This window comes from Thermobia domestica, chromosome 5 (genome assembly GCF_964235325.1).
Source record: "Thermobia domestica chromosome 5, izTheDome1.hap1.1, whole genome shotgun sequence".
In the NCBI taxonomy this organism is placed as follows: domain Eukaryota; kingdom Metazoa; phylum Arthropoda; class Insecta; order Zygentoma; family Lepismatidae; genus Thermobia; species Thermobia domestica.
The window spans coordinates 222,236,795-222,260,829 of NC_137458.1; the positions used below are offsets into that span (position 1 = coordinate 222,236,795).

The 24,035-nt window shown below is 33.5% G+C and overlaps 1 protein-coding gene across 1 annotated transcript in view; it reads right to left on the reverse strand.

The window, feature by feature from the left end:
* Positions 1-1,506, reverse strand: part of LOC145685402 (uncharacterized) — an 83,240-nt gene extending 81,734 nt beyond the window's left edge. The window contains exon 1 of the mRNA XM_081757797.1: positions 1,030-1,506. Within this exon, the coding sequence (XP_081613923.1) occupies positions 1,030-1,506 (477 nt within the window). The remainder of the gene's footprint in view (positions 1-1,029) is intronic.
* Between the last annotated feature and the right edge of the window lie 22,529 nt (positions 1,507-24,035).

The window sequence follows — 24,035 nt, forward strand, 5'->3', positions numbered from 1 at the left end:
TGGGCATCATAAAGATCCGCAACATAGCCTTCCAAAACCTGGCTTAGTTTGGGCGGCATTTTGATCACAGAGCGGAAACCCACGCACTTGGAAACAAATTTAACACAACACTCACAACAATGGTTGTGTTTTGTGCGTTGTTGTCGTCCGCGCGGAAGAAAAAAAAAAACTTCGTTCCCAGGAAGCAACTGCACAAAACTGCAGGACGCACGAGCAAGGTCGCGGTAGTCCATTCTGCCGGGAGGGGAAAGAACGTAGGCTGAATAACCTCTGTAATGACCCAGTAACTTTTATTACATACATATAGTGCTCACCTTCAGAGTGTCAAAAATTTTTCCGTCTTTTGTTTTTAAGATACAACATTGAAATTATGCATGCGCATTGCGAATATAACTACGTATTTTTCGAGTAATTACAGGTCCCTAATATAAACCAGGCCCGTACTTGAGGGGCAGAAAATTTTGAAAACATCGAAACAAACTCCCCTTTTCCCGTTTCTTATGCGTAATGCTAACAATTGAATAGTACCTTAGGAAAGGATACTTTGTTATTTTTTTAAAAAAAGAAAAGAACGTGGTATGAACCATGATTCAGTGATAAACAGTAATTAAGCACTGGCTGTTTGACTCAAAGTTTAAAATTTTCCTCAAAAAGTAGAAATCCTAAAAGGCATAATGCTCATTATAGATTGAGAATATTAAAGCATTACGCGAATTTTCATATACGTGAGATCAGTTTCCATCCTTGTATGAAGTGCGTAGTGTTGAAAGAAAGTATTTGCGTATTTGCAGTTTCATTAGTAATCTTGAATTTCAAAAAGCAATAATGAATAATTTATAAGTGATTACCTATCTAATAACTTATGTATTTATATAGGAACGAAACAAAAATCGTAAAAATTATAATAATGCAAGTGAAAAATGGTCTTTAGGCTGATATATTAATCTTCAGTAATAAAATTTAAATGCACATAATTAACGAAAAAGGAATGTGCGTCTTATGAGAGATTAGAAAAGTAAACGTTGCTACCTGATGTTGGTTTACAGAAGAGAGTTGTTGCTCTTGTGGCAGATGTGGATTATATGACTGATGTTGCATAAGCTGCTGTTGACCAGGTCCTTCATGGTACTGTTGGTTATAATCTTCGATACTGTCAGTATATGGTAGATCCTCCTGCTGTGTCAAACTTGAAGAGTAAAACTGCTTATTTACGTATCCTGCAGGTCGAGAATGTTTCGTAGGAACTCTAGATGCATCCGAAGTTGGAAATCCAAAGGATAGAAACGAAATAATGGGAATAGTAGGAAGTTCATACCACAGATTAAAAAGCATTTTAAAATCTTCAAAGAAACCGGCAGGAACAGCTCCTATTCTATCTTCTAAAGAACCTTGAGGTTCTATATTTATTGATTCACCAACATTGTCTTTTCCGCTGTAGTCCTCCTCGAACGAACTTGCTACTAAGAATGTAGCTTTTACCACAAAAAGTAATACGCATAAAGTCATAGCAACGAAACTAAAGAGCAACAACATACTAAGCTTGTAACATTCTAAGAAACAGTGAATCATTTTTATAATTGCATTTCTTTGATAAGACTTTTTGATTAATGAAACAGTAAAATTGCATTTATGTTGCAACCCGTTAAAATCTGCATTCCTGCCCTTATTTCTAAGAAATAATTGTCTGATAATCATTTTCTTGTAGGTTGATAAATCCGTAATTCATATTTACTTTATTTTATCAGTTTTTCTACACCTGAATTAAAATTTATTCAAAAAGTAAACACATTTTAGATATGATCCCCTGATAACTGCTTCGCTAACTAGGCCTACTTAGTTTTAAAATTGTTTCGTTTTAATACGCGTGTGACTATGTTCCAAGTAATAAAAAATGGTAATTGAAAAAATATGGAACGATCTATTTTTCGTAATTTAATAGCATATTTCAGATTGTTTTGCTGATTGAACTGACGTGTTTTAATTATAAAAATATGTGCCATGAACTTAAGATAATTTCCAGGTACACTGATTAGTTTATAAAACACGTTGACTAGGGAGCGTTATTTATAAACATAATATAAGCGATATAAACAACAAAAGAGATATTGCTACATATCTTTAAATGCAAATGAAAAATTATGTTTATTCATATTATCGTATAAAGCATAATGTATTTAATAAATTATGCGTGGCTCAGTGCTAGAACGTTCAACTCTGGTGTTTGGGGTCCCGGGTTCAAATCCTGCTAACTCCAAGTGAACATCGTGGTGGACAAACACCGTGTTCGTGGGTTTTCTCGGGGTTCTCCCGTTTCCTCTCACTTTCTTCATTCCACCATTTCATTCATCTCTCATCATCACTGTCTCCTTTAGCCTAACCGGCATAACTGTTGGACGTAAAACAAAAAACATTCATTTCATTTTTAAATAATGCAATGCTTTGTTCTTGTAAACGTTAATATACTTACTATATTCAATTGGAATATCCAGTGACTTACATTATAATTTTACTCGTGTTCGTGTATGAAAATAATATTTTTATTATTATGCATTGAATATTGCATTTTATCATTTACATCAAAAGTCAACTGCACTGTTTATGAATTTGAAATGATACAAGCAATCCATAAGTGAGGAAATTAATTACTGTCTGAGAATACCTTTCTTACTTTATTGCTTACTAATTTAAGGTAGTAAAACCATTTACCCGAAACTATAGTCTACTGACTACAACACTTGCAAAGACTAGTTGAAACTAGATAAGTTATGGCGCTTATTTAATGTTAGCCGTATATGTATTGAATAAACATTATAAGGTAAATTGTGATATCTTTTCCAGTATGAAAATAGTTACAAAATTTAACAGAGAAATAATGCTGCTAATGTTAGAAAAAGCTTTGTATATCCCAAAGTTGATTAGAGTGATTTTAGAATTTACCACTATTTTATATTGTAAACTTCATGAGAGGAAGCTAACACTAAGGTGAGACACACTCCAGTATACATTAGGACAAATAGTAACATTACACATTTATCAAATTTCAATATTTTATTTGATTACGATAATGTTATCACGTTAATACGTTAATACGATACGCATAAGATAATAAGATAAAATATATCCTCTTCAATCGAATACTTTATTTACTTCTATCTGTAAAAATATGTAATTTTCTTCGTTGCCTGTCCTACAAAATATAAAGAATTATACAATATTGAAAAAAATTTTTTTTAATATTATGGTCCTAACCGGAATGCCCACTCTCGTAGATATATGTGTTTCATTACTATATTATATTTTATTGAATACGCTGGAAACCCATACACTAATCATTAAGTAGTGATGAGCGCAAGAGTCTTGGTATTACAGTTTTTGCAAGAATCTTCCATGCAAGACCAAGACCAAGACCAGGAATCCCGAGGCAAGATCAAGACCAAGACCAGGGGGTGCAAGACCAAGACCAAGACCAAGTCCATACCTGCAAGACCAAGACCAAGACTCTTGCGCAAGACTCTTGCAAAGTTACGGAACTACTTATAGAATGTGAAAAAGATGAAGAATAATTTTTGGCTTCAGTTAAAATGCTGCTGGAGTTGATGTGTTCCCTATAGTTTATGCAATTCTTGTGAGTCGATTTTCCCCTGTAGCATATAGCAACAGTATGTCATTTTCTGAATTGAGTGTTCGCGTCTTCTGCAAATAATGGTTTCTGTAGATATTGGTCTCTTTTTCAAGCCACAGAGGTGTCATTTTGCGCCATGTGAGCTTTTTTGGTGGACAAGCACTGTGCACGTTGATTTTCTCGGCGTTTTTCCGTTTCCCCCTGATTTTTTCATTCTACCATTTCAGTTATTTCTCATCATTACCGTATACCTTAGCCTTGGTGAACAATCGTGGGACGTTAAACTACATTCCTTATTTCCTTTGAAAGTATATTAGTGGTGTTCGTCTTCCAAAAATAACGAGAAATGGAGTAATGAGCATCGGTAATACCGTACATCATAGGTGTCGACTACATCATTTCACTTGGACGGTAAATCTTCGGCGAGAGAATAAGGGGTGTTAACAAATAATAAAAAAAACTTAATAACTCTTGAACCAAAATACCAATCTCGATCACATTTTAACATAGAAAAGGTTCAAGCCTGGACCGTTATCTGTCAGTTCACTTTGACGGAGCAACGTAGGGATGAAGGAGGATGTGCAGATGTACAAAAATCAATATAAATGAAAATATAAGTGACTGAATTTCTAACTTAATAACTCTTGAACCGATCTCAAAATTTTTAACATGTATGAGGTTTGGTCCTGGAATGTTTTCTAGAGTTTGTTTCAGTTTGATGGTAGAAGCTAGGGGAGCATAAAGGGAGGGGGAGGTTTATGTATAAAATAAATTATACTTATGGGCCTTATGCAGAGTCGTTTTGACGCCTGATTATCACCATACTATGGGGTTGACTAACAAATGGTTATCAAAATTGTATTCAGAGAATCTGATTAGGACGTAGTCTTTGACGAAGTTAATCACTTGAGACTAATTAATCTAAAGCAGAGGCTAATCTTTGATCCACGGTTTAGCGTACGACACAACATTTCGTATATCGTATTTCATGTGTTTTCATTTTTACAGTCTACGCATGCGCTGATCTACTTTTCCGTAGTTGACACATTTATTTTTCTCGCCCGATGCATTGGGGTTATATAAGTTAATCATGCTCAAATCGTCTTCTTAGTTGTACTCAAAGTAGACTCTGAGTACCAAAAAGTGCACCTTTCTTAGCAAAGAGTTCGTATGCTACTAACTAGCCTGTGACTAAGACTCGATTAACGAATTTTTTACATAGATGAGAACCAGACCTGAGATGGTTCTGTCATATCACTTTGACGGTGCAGTTTAGGGGAGGAGGAGGGAAAATATAGTTAAAAATGATCGTTAATTACCGATATTAAAATGGAATCTATAGTTTAGGCGGTCGCTGAGATAATAAGGGACACTTCTGATGTTGTTAAAATCAAAATTCAACCCCGCGACTTGGGGATTAGGAGGGGAGAGAAACATAAAAATAATCGAAAATTACCGATATTAGAGAACGCTTTATGATAGTGAAAAGTGACTGACTAATGAAATATATTATTATTATTATTATTATTATTATTATTATTATTAGTTTAACCCAACGAAGTGGGCAATTGATGCTAGTAATCCCTATTCACAAGTAAGACTTCAAATAACTTGGAGTTCGATTCCGCTATTTTGTATTTCTAATACAGGTCAAGAGGATTTATATAAATCGAGTTTACACATAAGACATAGACGGATGAGTCGTTCCCAGTTTTGACTCAAATTATTCTAAAATATTAAGAGGCTTGATAATAATAATTATTATTTTAATTTTCTCTCTTTTTTCTTTTGCCCAAAATTGCTAAATATATGATCATCATCATAATAGCTATTCTGCCATTATTGACCGGTTCCTTGCTTCAACTGAGAAGGTTGGACGGTCCTCAACTAGTCTCTTTGTTTACACATAGCATCTTTCTGTTTTAATACCTTCCTTCAACTAATCTCCTTTGCTCCCTCCCCCTCTTTCCTTCCACAATATCCTCTAGCACGTCCCTCATATTACAGTTTATCCTCAGTCAAGATGCTAATAAGTTCCTATTCCTCCTGTAACGCCCCCTTCCACCTAGCCTCGCCTAATCGAATCCAAATTGAGAGTTTATAAAGAAAACAAACAAAAACTAAACAAACTGTCAATATGGTCTCAGACAGCAAAGCCTGGCAGGGAGGGCTTGGGAGAGAGGAGTCGAGCAGTATCGCGTAATCAACTTAGCAAGTATTAGCTGAAATTGCAGATCCAATATTTCTGTTTTCAGAAAGGGAAACACTTCAAACATAAACAAAATAAACATGTACAACTGTGTTTCAATTTTAAAGATAACAACTTTATTGCCAATGGAAGGTGGTGTATATACACTAAATCGTTTGAATAGCGCATATACACTCGGATGAAACGTGCAATATACAACTATCCTAATAATTATTAATTTCTAGGCAAATTTGATTAAATCTCAAAAATTTCAATTTTAACTTTATTAGCAGATTCAAATCTTCCTTCAACTCATAAGCAATAGTATTTCAAATAGAATCTACAGTCAATAATTACTTTTCTCACCAAAAATTGACTTTAAAAGTTACAAAACTTCTGTCCACTTTTACGGACATCAACAACTCATAGGTAAATTCTTTCAAAAATGAAAAATATTTCTAAATATAATTCTGACAATACTTCTAGTTCTTAAATTGTTAACTCATTCAAATAAAAGCAGTCAAATTTAATTCTGAATCAAAATCTTTACTTTCAAGTCTTATGACAAATTTCGAGAAAAAATATGTCTATATTTATCGTTCGAGAAAATATATCACGCTCTCCTTTTGAACATATAGCTAAACAGCTGAAAAAGAAAATACTTAAATTAAATGAAATCTTGGATCTGCAGGTGGTTCAAATGTTATTTCAACTATCGCGGTCAAAGTAGAAAGAATAATCGCCACATTTTCTGGGAGGATTTTAACTACTGTTGGAAACAAAGGCCCGCGAGTTTAATCCCATTAAAGACAACATACAGACAACCTCAGTATCCACACTTTTAACGAACACAACTACTATAGGTAAAAATACGAATAGCAACTCACCCAGTTTCAGTAATACTCAATTGTTTACCTACTAGCTTCTTTCCTCTCGTTGGGTATTTGGCCTCTTTGACTAACGGTTGACTAGCCACGTACGAAATTCTTTGCTCTGTGCCAGAAATTATGCAATTCAACTTACGAAGTTCTGACAAGTTCAAACATTTAATCACGTACTTACAGAGATTCTCCTCAGGACAATTCTTTAGGATTGCCAGAAGAAAAAAGTTATTAACTAGCAATCACTTCAGATTCTATTAAGAATTGCCTTACACTACCAAATTTCTCTCTCCTTAATAAATTTCTTTTTTTGAAAAAAATATTTCAAAAAGATTAAGAAGTAATGAAACAGGCACAAAATGCACATTCACTCTCTAAATACAATTGATAGATCGAAATGAGGGTTCACTTTGCATGCACTCTTTCCCTCTCTGACTCCGTAACTTTCACAAGCACAAAAAAAGGAACATTTCTTTGTCAATTTCTTCCAGAAAAACTGTGAACTTGTTCCACAAATCGTGATACTTTACTTCACTTAACTCACAAATAATATATAGCAGTAAAAGCTTTTCCGGCACGGAACTTAGATTTGCCCACGTATAAGCACTCAAGAACATGTCCTACTTAACACACAAGCAAATCGAGAACACGTAACCACAAACAACTCCATCATCTCTGGATTCACTCAAGGAACTAGATAACGGGTCCTTGAGTCACCGAGCCATTAAGAATCGGCGAGACAAGCCACGCCCTCCTTACATAATTCCCTTCAACTTTTTTTAAATACTTTTTACTTTCTCTTCTTTTTCTAAAAAGAAGACTTATTTACAAAGAGAATATAATTGTTTTAAACACTGATAATTATTCACAATATTAGTTTGAATAGAAAATATAATGCTCTATATACAATTTTCCTTCTTGTAACCATCCATGCTTCTTCTCAGATCCAGAAGGAAGGTATGTTACGTCCGCCTCTCCTTAGAATGAAAAAAATATAGAAAGCTATATTTTTGCAGGAAATCTATAAAATAGAAAAACAAACTATTAGTCACCAACATATTTACAAATATAATAAATTAAATATTTATATACAATTCTTTGAATGCAATTCATTAATCTAAAAATTAAATCAATAAATTACTATTTATATTCAATTTACAAAATTTAGAGATCTCTAAGTGCATTTAGTATTATCAAAAATTTTCTGAATTCCATGGCCATGGTAAATAAATGCAAGGAAATTATCTGATAAGCAATAACAAAGCTATATACAAATATACAAGATCAAATAGCAATAATAAAATAAATGACTAATAGTTTTTAATATTCAATATTTCCTTACGAAAAATAAATTAATTTCATATCTCTTCCATTTCTATTATTAATTCAGTACTCTAGGTTCTCTATATACTTTCAATTCCGATACATGACTTCTACGGAAAGAATTCAAACTATTTTCTTCATCCGATACTAATACTGTACTTGGGGTCAGGAAACGACGGACTACAAATGGACCGAGCCATTTGTCGTTAAGAGACGTAGCTATTTTGTCTTTAAGAGATGACTTTACAAGGGGCGAATGAGAACCTTATCTCCTAATCCAATGGATACTTCCCTTCTCGTCTGAGCCATTAACTTCTTTCATTTTACTCCACGATTTCTCCATATTCTGCATGGCATTTAGCCAGAGCTCTTGGGTTGATTTACCCCCAATATCTGACTCTGTGATGTTCCATCGGTTCTCCAAAGGTGTGTTGGTAGGACGTCCTTAAAATATCTCGATTGGAGACAACTTTAAGCCAGAATGCTCACTAATATTTAATGTGTATTGCAAATCGGGAATAAGATTAGACCAAAGGTGTTGCTTATCTGAAAAATAAGCTCGAATTGAGGCCTTCAAGGTCTTGATGAAACACTCAGAAATGTTTCCTTCTGGATGATATGGACTAAGCTTTATATGGTTTATGCCAAGTCCAAACATAAACTTTCTGAAATGCTCAGAAACAAACACTGAAGCATTGTCAGTAGATATTGCCTCAGGAAATCCCAACCTACTGAACATATACATTAGTTTTTCGGTGATTGATGCTGAAGTTAAAGTTCTTAACTTCTCCAACACCACAAACCTACTAGCGTTATCTACTCCAATGAGTATATAATTAAAGCCTTTAGAGGTGCGTAAAATTCCTATGATGTCAATCATCCAGTATGATCCAATTCTCTTATTATATTCAGAGATTAGGTGTCCCATTTTCTTTTTATTTTGTTCTTTTGTCAACTGACATCGATGACAGCATCGAACGAACTCCGTTACTTCTTGCTTCATATTTTCCCAAGTGAAACTCTTATATAGCTTCTTCAAAGTTCGATAAATGCCAGAATGGCCGCCAACCAGTTTATCATTTTGATAATATTCGATTAGCACATGTCTTAGATTCTTGGGAATAACAATCTTGTAAGGGTTGTTCACCGAGTTCGTCTTTTTCATTAATATTCTCTTATTCAGGATATAGCCTGAAACTGACTCACCCTTTTCGATCTTCTCAATAATATCTCTAAGTTCAGAGTCTTCTCTCTGCAGCTCATCGATCATTTCTTTTATCAACGGAAGTCTCCACATATGTACTAACCTTAGATTCTCGTTAAAGGCAGCTAATCCCATAGGCCCATTTATAATTGAAAGGGATTAAATTCAAAGGGATCGTAAACCCTTGTCAATGTGTCTGCTACTAAATTCTCGGAAGATCTAACACACTTTATTTGAAAATTAAATTGACAAAGGGTCTCAACTAATGGTCCATACTTCATTAGTCTCTTTGAATTGCTGAGAATCCAAGTTAGAGCCTTATTGTCCGTTAGTACGTCGAATTCCTTTGCCAAGTAATGGCGGAATCGAGCAATCGTTTTTACTAAGCTAATAAACTCAATTTCATAAATGCTGCGGTGTTTGTCAGCTTCCGACAGTTTGTTACTGAAGAACGTGACGGGTTGATATTCCCCCTTGCTGTTCTCCTGCTGCAAACACCCAGCAATACTCTTTCCCGAGCCATCCACGTTTACTATAAAACGTTTATTGAGGTCAGGAGTTTTTAACACAACATTCTCCACCAATAAATTCTTCAAGCTGTCAAGAATCTTTTGATGTTCTAGATTCCATTCAAATTTTCTATTGACAGACTTGAGTTCACTTAATGGTCCCATGAGTTCTTGCATTTCGGGCGCGAAATTAGAATAATAACTAAACAACCCGAGAATTTTCATAAGACCCCTACGATTCCTTGGTGGAGGGATATTTTTGATTGCTGATACCCTTTTCGGATCAATCTCCATTTGGTCTCCTGATACTACACAACCTAAGTAATTAATCTTACTATAGAAAAACAAACATTTATCAGGTGAGACCGTTGCATTATATTTTCTAAATATATCGAAAACCTTTCTTATTGTTTCTTTATGTTCCTCTACTGTATCTGAAAATATCAATACATCGTCTAAATACGTCTTTACGCCATCTTTTTCCAAATCTCCTAACAGTTTTTCATCACACGTGCTAATAGGTTACTCCCAGTTTTAATTCCAACTGGCACTCGTGTATAACGATATAAACCCTTTGGAGTAACTATTGTTGTAATGTCTCTCGAGTTATCGTCTAGTTTAATCTGATTGTACGCACGCCGTAAGTCAATGCGTGAATATAGCTTCTTCCCTGACAAACCTGTTAGACATTCCTCCAAGTTTGGAGCAGGAATAGGATCATTATCTATTAAGGAATTAGCCTTAACGTAATTTCAGACAATTCTAAAAGTATTATTTTTGTTCTTAACGAGGAAGCAACTGCTAGCATTGTTGGAATGGTCCACTTCCTCTAATATACCCTGTTCAACCAACTCTCGAGTCTGTTCGTCAAAAATCTTTTCATTTCCTTTGGGATTGGAAATGGATTTTGTTTAAATGGTTTGTCTTCTAATAAATAAATATGACCGGTGAAGTCTTTGATGCATCCAACTCGTTCTGTGATAACATCTGCATAATCTTTATTAATCGAATCTATGAATGAGTTAACATCCTGATTGCGATACTTCCAGTTTTCTTCATCAGATTTTTCCCCCTGTGTGTTCGACGGGATTTTCAACTGTGGAGATCGTATACATTTGGTTTCTCCCTGGTGATAATCTTTATTTATATACTTTTTATTTCTATTGACAAGTTTATGGAAGTTTTCAGCTTGTTCAATATCCACATCCGATGCTTCAGATGAACTGTAATGATGTCCTGCCCGTACCTCCAAAGCAGAAGGAATATCTACATTGATGTTATTAACCTTGGATCTCCGAATATCGTTCTTATTCACCAGATCTACATTCTTCATCTTCTTAGTCTTCCTCTTTCTTGACTTCTTTGAAGGAATCTTTTTCAAACAACCCGAAGATTGATCCACCTCGACACTTCTTCCATCAATTTCATTGTTCTTCTTCATGGCTATCTGCTTTTCCTTTTCTTCTGGCTGAGTTTGAACTAAATCTCTACCATTAACATGAGTCGAGATCATAGCCATGTCGACATATGTTGTTCTACCAGGTGTTTCCTCTGTATGGGTGGTTGAAAATCTTCCTAGATCCATTTCTTCACCATTTACGCCAGGAGATCTTGATACATAACTAACTGTATTCCCTGGAGTTCCCTTGGTGTTGGAAGTTCTCAAAAGATCACACTCAATCCAATTCTTCATCTCAAGTAATTGTGATGAATTTGGAACTTCAATGGTAAGTAATTGATCTTCTAAATTATTCAGTTCAAGTTCACATTGAATTAACTATCACAATATCCCGAAGAATTGTAATCCGCTCTAATAAAGATCGAAGAGACACTCGATGAAGTTTGATTTATTGATTTCTTTCCCGATGGTCTTCTTATACATTGTCGCTGGTCTTGAGGATATACAGATCTCAATCCACTTTTAAACACGTTCTTCTGAAATGTTAAACGAACTCTCTTTCTTCCTCCGTTCAAAACTAAAATATGATTCTCATAGTCCAAAACAGCAGATGTAGATCTAAGGAAAGGCATTCCTAACAAACACACACATGGTAGATGTTCCACAACTCGAAAATTCACAATTTGGAAATATCCGGATAAGTTGACGTTCAAAGTAATCTCTTCTCCCGTGGAAAAATGTAATCCCGAAGGGGCATTCACTGTTTTTTCTTCCACGGTACGTATATGTTATTCGGCTCCACTGCGACGAACTAACAATCTTGTTACAAGATTAAAACTAGAACCTCCGTCTACACAAACACTAGTTAATATATTATTAATCTTGCCAATAACGAAAGTCACTACTAATCCGTCCATCTCCGAAGGAATTTTGTGGTATACTGACTTCCCCATAACTTTTGAACGATCTCTATTGTTATTAATTTTTGAGAATCCTGAAGGAATAGAAACCTCGGAATATTCATTCATTCAATTCGATTTTACATTATTCTCTGAAATGTTATTATATTTCTGATTATATTCACTGACTTTCGATTAATTATTTGAAAGAACCATTTGATTTTTACTTTTCAATTCCATTGCTTTATTATACTCAATTTGTTCTCGAGTACTCATTATAAATCTTTCGGCTATGTCTAGTAGCTCTAAACGGCTATTAGGAAAATAACTTCCTAGCATCCTATTCCTTTGGTTTGGGTTCATTCCCATTAATATTATTCTAACTAATTCACATTCTTCCATGTTTAATCCTAGTACATTCATTGAGATAGTTACTGATTTCACAAATTCATTCATGAGTTCCGATAACTTCTGCTTTCTATAAATTCTGTCACTCACTAATGAATGAACAGCTGTTGGAGTAATAAATCTAGACAGTAAGTTATTCTTAAACACATTCCAATCTAAATGATCATTCAATGCCGAAGTAACTATTCTTAAAACAATCCCATTACATTTCGGAATTAGAACTGATAGTATAATGTTAAATGAATAGCTGCTCTCCATTAGAATTTCTTCAATCTTGAATAATAGTTCAAAAATGTGCAACCTATCATTACCATTCACGTTCTTAATATTCATAAATCTATTCTCCAAATAAGTTAAAGATCTAGAATGGGTATACTTCAACATTAATTTATTTTCATATTTAGCTTCTAAATGATGATCATCTAAATTTACATCAGATTGTACTCCAATATCAATATTTCTACCCTCTAGATTTCTACTACTTGGAACAAAGTTAGAATTGCCAGCTTGTATATTATTTATTCCCACTCTAGGAGTCGAACTGAGAATATTTGAAACTCTACTATAGTAATTACCCAACTCTAAATATCTATTTCGAGATCTAATTTCATGAGATGAATTTAAATTAGGAGAAGTCCCCATCTCTCTTCTTATAGACGGTTCATTAAAAGTAACCCTATGTTCTGGTCTAGAAATATTCAAGCTAGGAGGATTAGCTATCCTACTAAAACCGTAAGTCCCCGCTGAACTATTTACTAAAAAATTCAAATTGTTCCTATCTGGAGTAGGAAAGAACCTAACACCTAAATTATTTTGCATCGGCGGCGTTAAACTCATACTCAAAGAGCCGAAATTAGAATTTAAACTCGGATGACCAGTTGCATCAATAGTAACAAATTCGGAATCTGGCATGACTATGCTGACGTAATCACGTTCGCTTTGAATGTTCTCCATATTACAAAAATAAATAAAACAAAACAGCACAATATATAAACAATACTTATAAATAGTCATATACAGATACTAAATTACAAATACTACTAGGAACATAAACTAGAAATTGATACGAAAAAAATAGGAAGTGATTTGAAGTTATTCATAAACTACAATAGTTCGATCAGTTAATGATCTTCAAATTCAAACAACTCAATACAGAGTGGCGATATATATTTTTATCAATATTTGGAAAAATAATCATAAAACCCTCAGGATTGATATTCACAAACACTAAATAATTCAAATTCATTCAAATTATACAGATTAGATACTATTATTAACACTAAGTAGAATGATAATGTTGGAGGAAAATGAGAAATTTAACATTTACCTAAACAAAATTGAAAGTCTTTCTCAATAATCATCCAATGATTAAACAACATTCCTAATGTTTAACAAAAATGCCAAAAATTATTTTGGTGGAATTAAAATGTAGGAGGAAAAGACTATCTCAATCTTTAATAGAACAAATATTTTTCAAAATTCAATTTCAAATAAATATTTTTAACTAACATTCTATTTATCAAAGTCCTAACAACATTACAAACTTTTTGTAGAATGGGAATGTTGGAGGAAAATATTAACTAACAATTTAAAAATGTAAAAACATACTAAAAATTTAATTTAAATCAGCCAATATTCCAATACATTCACAATCTTATCTTTAGATTCAATATTAAATTCAAGTGGAATGAGAACGCTGGAGGAATCTTAATAATCAATAAAGATTTTAACTAGAATACTAATGGTAAAGAAAAATTACCAAAATATAATTTAGGACATTCTACTTCAATAATATTTCCTCTTATTTTACTTTATAACTATTAGTGGAATGAGAATGTAAAATATATCCTAAGTATAAATGCAACATAAACTTACTCTCTTATTAGACCAAAAAACTTTATAAAGATCTAGAGGAGATCTAGTTCCTTGAGAATTGTAACGCCCGTTTCCACCTAGCCTCGCCTAATCGAATCAACATTGAGAATTTATAAAAAAAACAAAAAAAAACTAAACAAACTGTGAATATGGTCTCAGACGGCAAAGCCTGGCAGGGAGGGCTTGGGAGAGAGGAGTCAAGCAGTATCGCGTAATCAACTTAACACGTATTAGCTGAAATTGCAGATCCAATATTTCTGTTTTCAGAAAGGGAAACACTTCAAACATAAACAAAATAAACATGTACAACTGTGTTTCAATTTTAAAGATAACAACTTTATTGCCAATGGAAGGTGATGTATATACACTAAATCTTTGAATAGCGCATATCCACTCGGATGAAACGTGCAATGTACAACTATCCTAATAATTATTAATTTCTAGGCAAATTTGATTAAATCTCAAAAATTTCAATTTTAACTTTATTAGCAGATTCAAATCTTCCTTCAACTCAAAAGCAATAGTATTTCAAATAGAATCTACAGTCAATAATTACTTTTCTCACCAAAAATTGACTTTAACAGTTACAAAACTTCTGTCCACTTTTACGGACATCAACAACTCATAGGTAAATTCTTTCAAAAATGAAAAATATTTCTAAATATAATTCTGACAATACTTCTAGTTCTTAAATTGTTAACCCATTTAAATAAAAGCAGTCAAATTTAATTCTGAATCAAAATCTTTACTTTCATGGCTTATGACAACTTTCGAGAAAAAGTATGTCTATATTTATCGTACGAGAAAATATATCACGCTCTCCTTTTGAACATATAGCTAAACAGCTGAAAAAATACTTAAATTAAATGAAATCTTGGATCTGCAGGTGGTTCAAATGTTATTTCAACTATCGCGGTCAAAGTAGAAAGAATAATCGCCACATTTTCTGGGAGGATTTTAACTACTGTTGGAAAGCAAAGGCCCGCGAGTTTAATTCCATTGGAGACAACATACAGACAACCTCAGTATCCACACTTTTAACGAACACAACTACTATAGGTAAAAATACGAATAGCAACTCACCCAGTTTCAGTAATACTCAATTGTTTACCTACTAGCTTCTTTCCTCTCGTTGGGTATTTGGCTTCTTTGACTAACGGTTGACTAGCCACGTACGAAATTCTTTGCTCTGTGCCAGAAATTATGCTATTCAACTTACGAAGTTCTGACAAGTTCAAACATTTAATCACGTATTTACAGAGATTCTCCTCAGGACAATTCTTTAGAATTGCCAGAAGAAAAAGGTTCTTAACTAGCAATCACTTCAGACTTTATTACGAATTGCTCTACACTACCAAATTTCTCTCTCCTTAATAATTTTCTTTTTTTGAAAAAAAAAATATTTCAGAAAGATTAATGAGTAATGAAACAGGCACAAAATGCACATTCACTCTCTGAATACAATTGATAGATCGAAATGAGGGTTCACTTTGCATACACTCTTTCCCTCTCTGACTCTGTAACTTTCACAAGCACAAAAAGCCTATTTCTTTGACAATTTCTTCCGGAAAAACTGTGAACTTGTTCCACAAATCGTGATACTTTACTTCACTTAACTCACAAATAATATATAGCAGTAAAAGCTTTTCCGGCACGGAACTTAGATTTGCCCACGTATACGCACTCAAGAACATGTCCTACTTAACACACAAGCAAATCGAGAACACGTAACCACAAACAACTTCATCACCTCTGGATTCACTCAAGGAACTAGATAACGGGTCCTTGAGTCACCGAGCCATTAAGAATCGGCGAGACAAGCCACGCCCACCGTAAACACGCGCAAACACATTTTTTCTCTCTCTAGTTGTCATAGCCTAGCTTTTCAAAGGTAATTCCTCCTTACATAATTGCCTTCAACTTTTTTAAATACTTTTTACTTTCTCTTCTTTTTCTAAAAAGAAGACTTTTTTACAAAGAGAATATAATTGATTTAAACACTGAAAATTATTCACAATATTAGTTTGAATAGAAAATATAATGCTCTATATACAATTTTCCTTCTTGTAACCATCCATTCTCTTCTTCTCAGATCCAGAAGCATGTTATGTTACAGTCCTCAGCCAATATCCCAATAGTTCCTCTTTCTCCTCTTAACAATATCTAAAATTCTTCTTTGCCAATACTTCTAATATTTCTAACACTTTCTCATTCATTTTCCGTTCAACACAGCTAAGTCATTCTTTTTCTCCATGCACGTGTTTCGAAAACCTGCAATTTTTTCATCGTTTTTGCGTAATGTCAATGTCTCTGCTTTATATAGTGCATATTGGAATAAGTTAAACGAAATCTTAACAGTTAATTGGAAGTTTGTATAATACAAGAATTAGCTATTCATGGTTGAGAAGAAAGAACGGACGACTTTAGAGTGTAAAAATAATTTTGCTATTCATGGTATTTCAATAATCTGTGCTGTAATGATTTTTTTCATTCGTCTCAGGGGTAGCCTCCCCAGTTTGGGAATCACTTGAGTGTTGGATGTGTTAAAAAATATAGAAACATTACGAAAGGTGATTTAGGCATATCTTATAAGTAGTGAAGCGTGGGCACCGATTAAAAAAATAAAAGTCATCACCTATGTTGTACATTATAATTATACTTACACGAAGTTAAAATAAATTACATTTAGAAATATACATCGTATTTCCATGAGTATTGTCGCATTGTTGAGCTTATTATCCCTTATATCCATAGTAAAATTTAACTATGAAAAGCTTGAGATTTCTTAAATGCAAGACTTGCAAGACCAAGGCCAAGACCAGGACCAAGACCAAGGGTTCCAATGTAAGAGCAAGACCAATACCAGATGTGCAAGACCAAGGCCAAAACCAAGGCCACCCCGGTCTTGGTCTTGGTCTTGCATTTACTCATCACTAACGTTAAGCCACAAGGAACGTATTTGTTTAAAATGAATCTTACTTTAAAAACATAACAAACCAAACCGTTATGAAATTTGATTTACCTGTATTTGGTGATTATTATAATAGATACCCCGTTCTTGTATTTTACTTGAAAGTGTAGGCTTTTATCTTCCTCTTTTACAAATTAGCAAATTCATTTTGGTAATGTGAACTTAGAAAGAGAAAAAAATACGATTTATATACTTGGTAATTTGTTGCTTCAATTAATGAAAGTGTAAACAAATAAGTATATAAATTATGATCTTTAGAAAATTTTATATAACCTGTGTGTCCTCGTAATATCATTTAAGAGAACAAATTTTTACCCATATTTGAGAATGCTATTTAGCACATTTAAATAAAGTGTAAATAAAAATTTAATGAATTAAAGAAAGATTAAATGTTACACATATCAAAATATAGAATATATACCTAAAACTCAACGTTTGTATTTTTGGTATACACGACGATTCTTTTATTTTCATACTAGTAAACATTTCGCAATACCATATATAGGAGTAAACAGTTCCTTACATCCTCCAATTAGCCTCTTAAAACTATGTTGGGGTGAGCAAAAAAGAAACTAAATTTGGGAACTTTTGATTCATTTCTTCTTTTGATTATACACTTGTACACTGCCAAGGTGCAATTCACCATTGTGATCTTCTGAGTTGTTCTACGTATTGTGCTTAAACATCCGTTTGTGTCGGGCAATTAAGGCATAAACTATGAGCATTTCAAAGTAATTGATTTATATATGTATTCTTCTATAAATCGAATCGGTACCAATAGAAATTACGAGTTAAATTGTAGATTATGTTTACTTGCTGCCCGAAAGATCTTCCGCCTCCATTTGATAATTACCATTCTAACTTATGGCAATGTATTCTGTTAATAGTACATAGATTGTCTCTTTCTTGTAATGTTAAATACAACTGTGTGCTACTTCCTATTGTTAATATTTTTCCTATGGTCGAAAATAATGACTTGCATACTTGAAGCAAATAAATTATTTTTATAAGCGTCGTTTGCATCATTCTTACTCTTTAACTGTTTCACCTCAGCCATCAAGAAAGAATTGTTTCATCTCAGCCGTCAATATTTCATGAAAGTATTTCAACATTCCTATGGAACATGACATTATGGTTCGAAGTCCTTTAGCAACATAACTAGCAACATAAATTGAACATAAATTTGAATAAGAACGCATTACTGTTATGCCCTTACTTAGATCAATTTTAATCACTATTCTCCATTTCACGATAGATTAATGTGCCACCCAAATAAATACATGCCTTTAGACGAAGAGCAACGTTGTAACAAGAAGTTTGATATGCCGGTATTAATATAAATTGGAAGTCTTCTGTGATAGCTTCTCGTATTTCGACCGCATTGCTTATGTCATGTTAATATACTTTCTCCTTCAAAACACACATAAGAAACAGTCAGGTGGTTGAACATTGGGAGATCGAGCGTGCCAGTTTACAAACCCAAGTCCAGTGATCCAGAGCTTCGGGAATGTTTAGTTCTTATAGCAAATCCTGCCTGCAAATATGCTGACAGTTCTAAGTTCAGTGGCCATTATCCCTATTCTTAGGCTACACAGCGCTGCTATAACGATAAAAGTTCGCCAGTATTACACATACTACAGTCAGTCGAACATCATGAACATAAGTATGGGCCACCATCCATCCATAGCTATATGAAATTGTATAAATTTCGGAGCTTGAAAATCTCTCCGAGCTTCATCTATGTACGCTACAACTTCTGTAATTATTTTTTCACACAATCTGCATTACTATTATTACTTAGAAGAATAATTTTACAAAAAAGCAAGATGCTAGAACCTCAGACTAGTTACAAGGTATGAAACAATGCATAATGTCCGTCACCTGATTATTTAGCCCAAGAGACAGATGGCTTGTGCGAACGATAGCATATGACGGAACAGTACTTACAGTCAGTGCAGTTGTAGTTAAGCAGTGCCCACTATAAGCTATGCGTAGGGAGTATTTAAGACATTCAGGAAAATCATCCTAGTCTAACCAGGTAAGATATATCGCTTTTTCCTTCAACCATAGCAATAAATGCTTAAGAAGTTCTGAATTTCCCAGTACTCTTTCCGTCAGTCAGTGTGATAATTCTGTAATAACTCTGTTAATCTGTGCGATACTGACAAGTAAACCTTACGTTTGGGTGAATCGAGTTGCTGACTGAGACACATATGAGAAAGTAGTACTAAATGTGGTCAGTATTTCAGTGAAGTTGTAGGTGCGAAGCTCCACGGGTTTAGGAGATACAGCTACCAGAACATCATATGGAAGTACAAAATAGTCTTCATACAGTTGGAAGTAAAAGCCCTGTAAGACCTCTTGTAACGACAAAAGGTGAATAATAAATATATGGGTACATATTAGGACTAGGGGGAAGTCATATAGTAAGGGTATACTTGACGGCGGCCATCTTGAAATCCTCCATTTTGAATTAAGCTTAAGTTTTTAAAATAGGAATAGGGTCATGTGATACATGATTTAAGGCGCAAATTTAATCAGGAGAACAATAGTGACATTAATTTTGATTTACGCGCAATTGGTAAAAAGTTACAGGGAAATTAAATATTGTTGCAGCATATGTATTAGTCCTTTAACCCACCTTGTAAATTTTGTGTTAATGATAATAATTAATAAAAAGGAGGTGGATGAATATTAGGCCTATGGTAAGAGTTGGCTTGGTGGATATGTTCAAATCCGCCATTTTGAATCAGACAAAAGTTTTAAACAAAACGCATAACAGTGACACATTATTAATAGCAAATTTTACTATAAATCCAACGGTATAACCAGTTTTGCTTTATCATTAACCAGCATTTGTTACGCCACCATTATATTTATGATTAATTTCTACCCCGAAGTCATCTATTGCATTACCCTATTCCCATTTAATTTTGTGCTGGTAATGATAAAGCAGAAATGCTTATACCGGTGGATTTATGGTAAAATTTGCTATTACAAGGTGTCACTGTTATACGTTTTGTTTAAAGCTTTTGTCTGATTCAAAATGGCGGATTTGAACATGGCCGCCATCAAGCCAACTCTTACCGTAGACCTAATATGTATTCACCTGCTTTTTATTTAATTATTATCATTAACACAAAATTTACAAGGTGGAATAAAGGACTAATACATATGCTGCAACAATATTTAATTTCCCTGTAACTTTTTACCAATTGCGCATAAATCAAAATTAATGTCACCATTGTTCTCCTGACTAAAATTTGCGCCTTAAATCATGTATCACGTGACCCTATTCCTATTTTAAAAACTTAAGCTTAATTCAAAATGGCGGATTTCAAGATGGCCGCCGTCAGGTATACCCTTACTATATGACTTCCCCCTAGTCCTAATATGTACCCATATATTTGTTATTCACCTTTTGTCGTTACAAGAGGTCTTACAGGGCTTTTACTTCCAACTATATGAAGACTATTCTGTACTTCCATATGATGTTCTGGTACCTGTATCTTCTAAGCCCCTGGAGCTTCGCACCTACAACTTCACTGAAATACTGCCCACATTTAGTACTACTTGCTCATATGTGTCTCAGTCAGCAACTCGATTCACCCAAACGTAAGGTTTACTTGTGAGGTTGTAAATCATTCCAAGGAAGCTGATAGGCAATCGTAACAAATGTCCCTTCTCCGCACCTCTTAGTCATTTCAGAAAACATAGAGTAATCGCCAATCCTTGCAGTCACAGTAACATTTTGAAGATAGCATAATGGTTAAACTATGCCTTATTTACCCCAATTTGTTGCACGTGATGTTGGAAAGACATTGATATTCTTTTAGCCAGTGGGGGTAGGGCTGCTGATAGAGAGAATGGCTCGCTTCCCGATGTTTCTGTCAAAAGGCAATACGAAAAACTGACTGATTATTTCAATTTTCACACTGGCCCTACTGACACCACAGTTGCTTGCAAAATTCACTATTATAAACCAAAAGCCACCAGAATATAGTGACTTAAAGGATCATATCCTTATAATTGGTTTAGTGTGAATCCGGATATTGTTTTGTTAGGATAATTTTTAGAAAATTATTTAAAAATTTAAAAAACTGTGAAATCTGTACGTTTCATATAATCGGAAAAAACCTGAGAGTTCATATTAAACACTTGATCAACCTCAAGTATATCCAATTGTTCAAAACAATTGATTCTACATTTTTACCAGCTTTACTAAATTTACTGTAAGTGTACAAAAACAAATTTTTAACTGGATGACTTTAATAAAGAAAACTTTTATCTCGATCATACAAATAAGAAGAATAGATAACCATTTTATGGAAGTAGTGGTACGTGCTGGTTATGAAAATTTGTTCTGTATAAGTTCAGGCATGAATAGCTTTGCACAATTTTTGGTAGAGTCTGCTTCTAAACAGGGCATTGAACTCTATTTATTTTTATAGTACAGTTTAGTTTACTGTGTTTAGTTTTTATATATGTACTGTATATTTAATCGTAAGGAACATAATACTATGAATATAAACATCATTTCCTCGTAAGAGAAGAAATTAGGAATATTCATTTTAGTACTTGAGTTTTCCAAAGGAAATTGTAGATTTTCAGTAAAGTAGGTACTGTATCAGTACTACTAGTCAGAATTTGTTGGTTGACATATCATTTTGTTTACAACGAAACCAAGATTTGGATGGTATAATGCCTATTGCACTGTAACGTACGTCGATAGGGAAATGGGGAAAATCGGGAAACACATACTCCAAAAATTCCTTTTTGGAAATTTTCTGCACTGTCTAGGACTACCACATGTGAATGTACATGCTTATAATATATCATAAAAAGTGTGCGCAGGCATTCTAATATATTCGCTAAGCACCACTCCGTATTGCTTGTCGTTACAAGGGGAAATATATTTTCTAATTCTGTTGTAATGTACAGAAAGAAAGACGAAATAACTTACTGCGTACTGCAAAGTACAGAAAAAACACAGGAAAACTAAATAATTCTTTGTCAGTAGTCCACACAAGGAAGGAGGCAATTTTTGAAGGAACTTTTATCAATAAATTCCTCCCATATGTAAATAGTGACTATTTAACATATGGCTTGTAAGTATTACGTCATCGAACCAGACATGTGTACATGTAAGAGAACTGCTTTTATTTCATTGTAGAATATTCCTTTAGACAATAGAATATGAATACATTTTGAGTGAAATACATAAGTAATAACGACTGATGGCGAATCTATTAATCCATGATGTCACGATGACGTCAAAAGTGTTGAAACTGATACACACGCGTAGATAAGGTATAAATAATTATAAGCATAAATAATTAAATGATTTCTTGAAATACGGAATTGTTTTATTTTTTACTTAAAAATTTGATTTTCCTTCTGAAACTAAAAAATTTCATTCTGGTCGGGCCTTCACAAGATGAACGTTTTCAAAATCGCCTTTGTTCACGATCAGAAATCTGTTCATCACACGAAAGACCAAGTTTGCGATACGTTTCATTTTCAACATTGATAATGCTAGAGTATTTAGTCTTAATTGAATGGCAGTGTTTCTTAGTAGTGTTTTGTTTAATTTATGCTTTGCAAAAGTCTTATTTTCAACCGGTAAAATTAAATACAGCTGCAGGGAAATAATTGTCAGGTAGACTACTTCCTAAGCGAATGTTACAACAAACAGAATTTTTGTGTATATCACTGCTACAATACATTGTCTTCCCATTTCTGCATTTATACACGTTCTGAAATAGAGTGGCTGATTTGAAGTTTGTGAATCTAAATTATAATGCCAGTAATATTAAAAATATTTACGTATACTGTGTTATTTCCGGTGGTGGATCCTCTACCGAATATTTTATTAGAAATTTATTCAATTCAAGTCTGTTTCTAGGATTTGGAGGCTCCCTTATTACTCGGAGTTATCCACATTGCGGCATCTACAATGATACTATTTGTGACCATATTTTTACCCAGTGTCAAAACTAGATATAATCAATAATCATTTTTCACTGACACTTATAAAAAAAGGTTTGGATATTATTTATATTTTAAACGAGAAAGATAATATATACAAAAAGGTTTTGCAAGTCAACATATAGTACCGATGATACCGCTCCTTCGGATACCTTGGAAGAGGATAACTTGGGATTTTTGTTAGACAATAGAATAACAATATGTCGAAATAACTAAGACAAAGGAAGGCAATCAAGAACAAAATGTTTGTTATAAGAACATGGAATGTAAGTACTCTAGTAAAGGGAGAAAATTTTGATAATCTTAAAGAAGAAATGAAACAATATAATTAAACTTGGTAGCAAATTCGAAAATTATGTGGGGAGGTAATGCATAATTGAAAAGCAAATGCTGTAGAACATTTTACTCAGATAACGAAAACGGCTTTTATAGTATTTTATTTTAAATAATTGGTTATAAGCACTTAAAATGTGGTGTAAACGAATTTTTAACGGCAGAATAATGATGTTGAGACTTTAGGAAATGCAAAATCTAATAATGATATAAACATACGAACCGAACAGCAAAAAAAAAAAAAAAAAAAAAAAAAAAAAAAAAAAAAAACTAACGAACTCAATGAAAATTATGTAAAAGATATAACAAATCATACAGGGAAACAAGGAGTGAAGTTACGAGAGAAAGAAAGCAAGTATCGTATGAAAATATGGATTAAGGGAGAGAAATGGAGAGACACACTGGTCAATTTCTATAGACATATTTCACTAATAA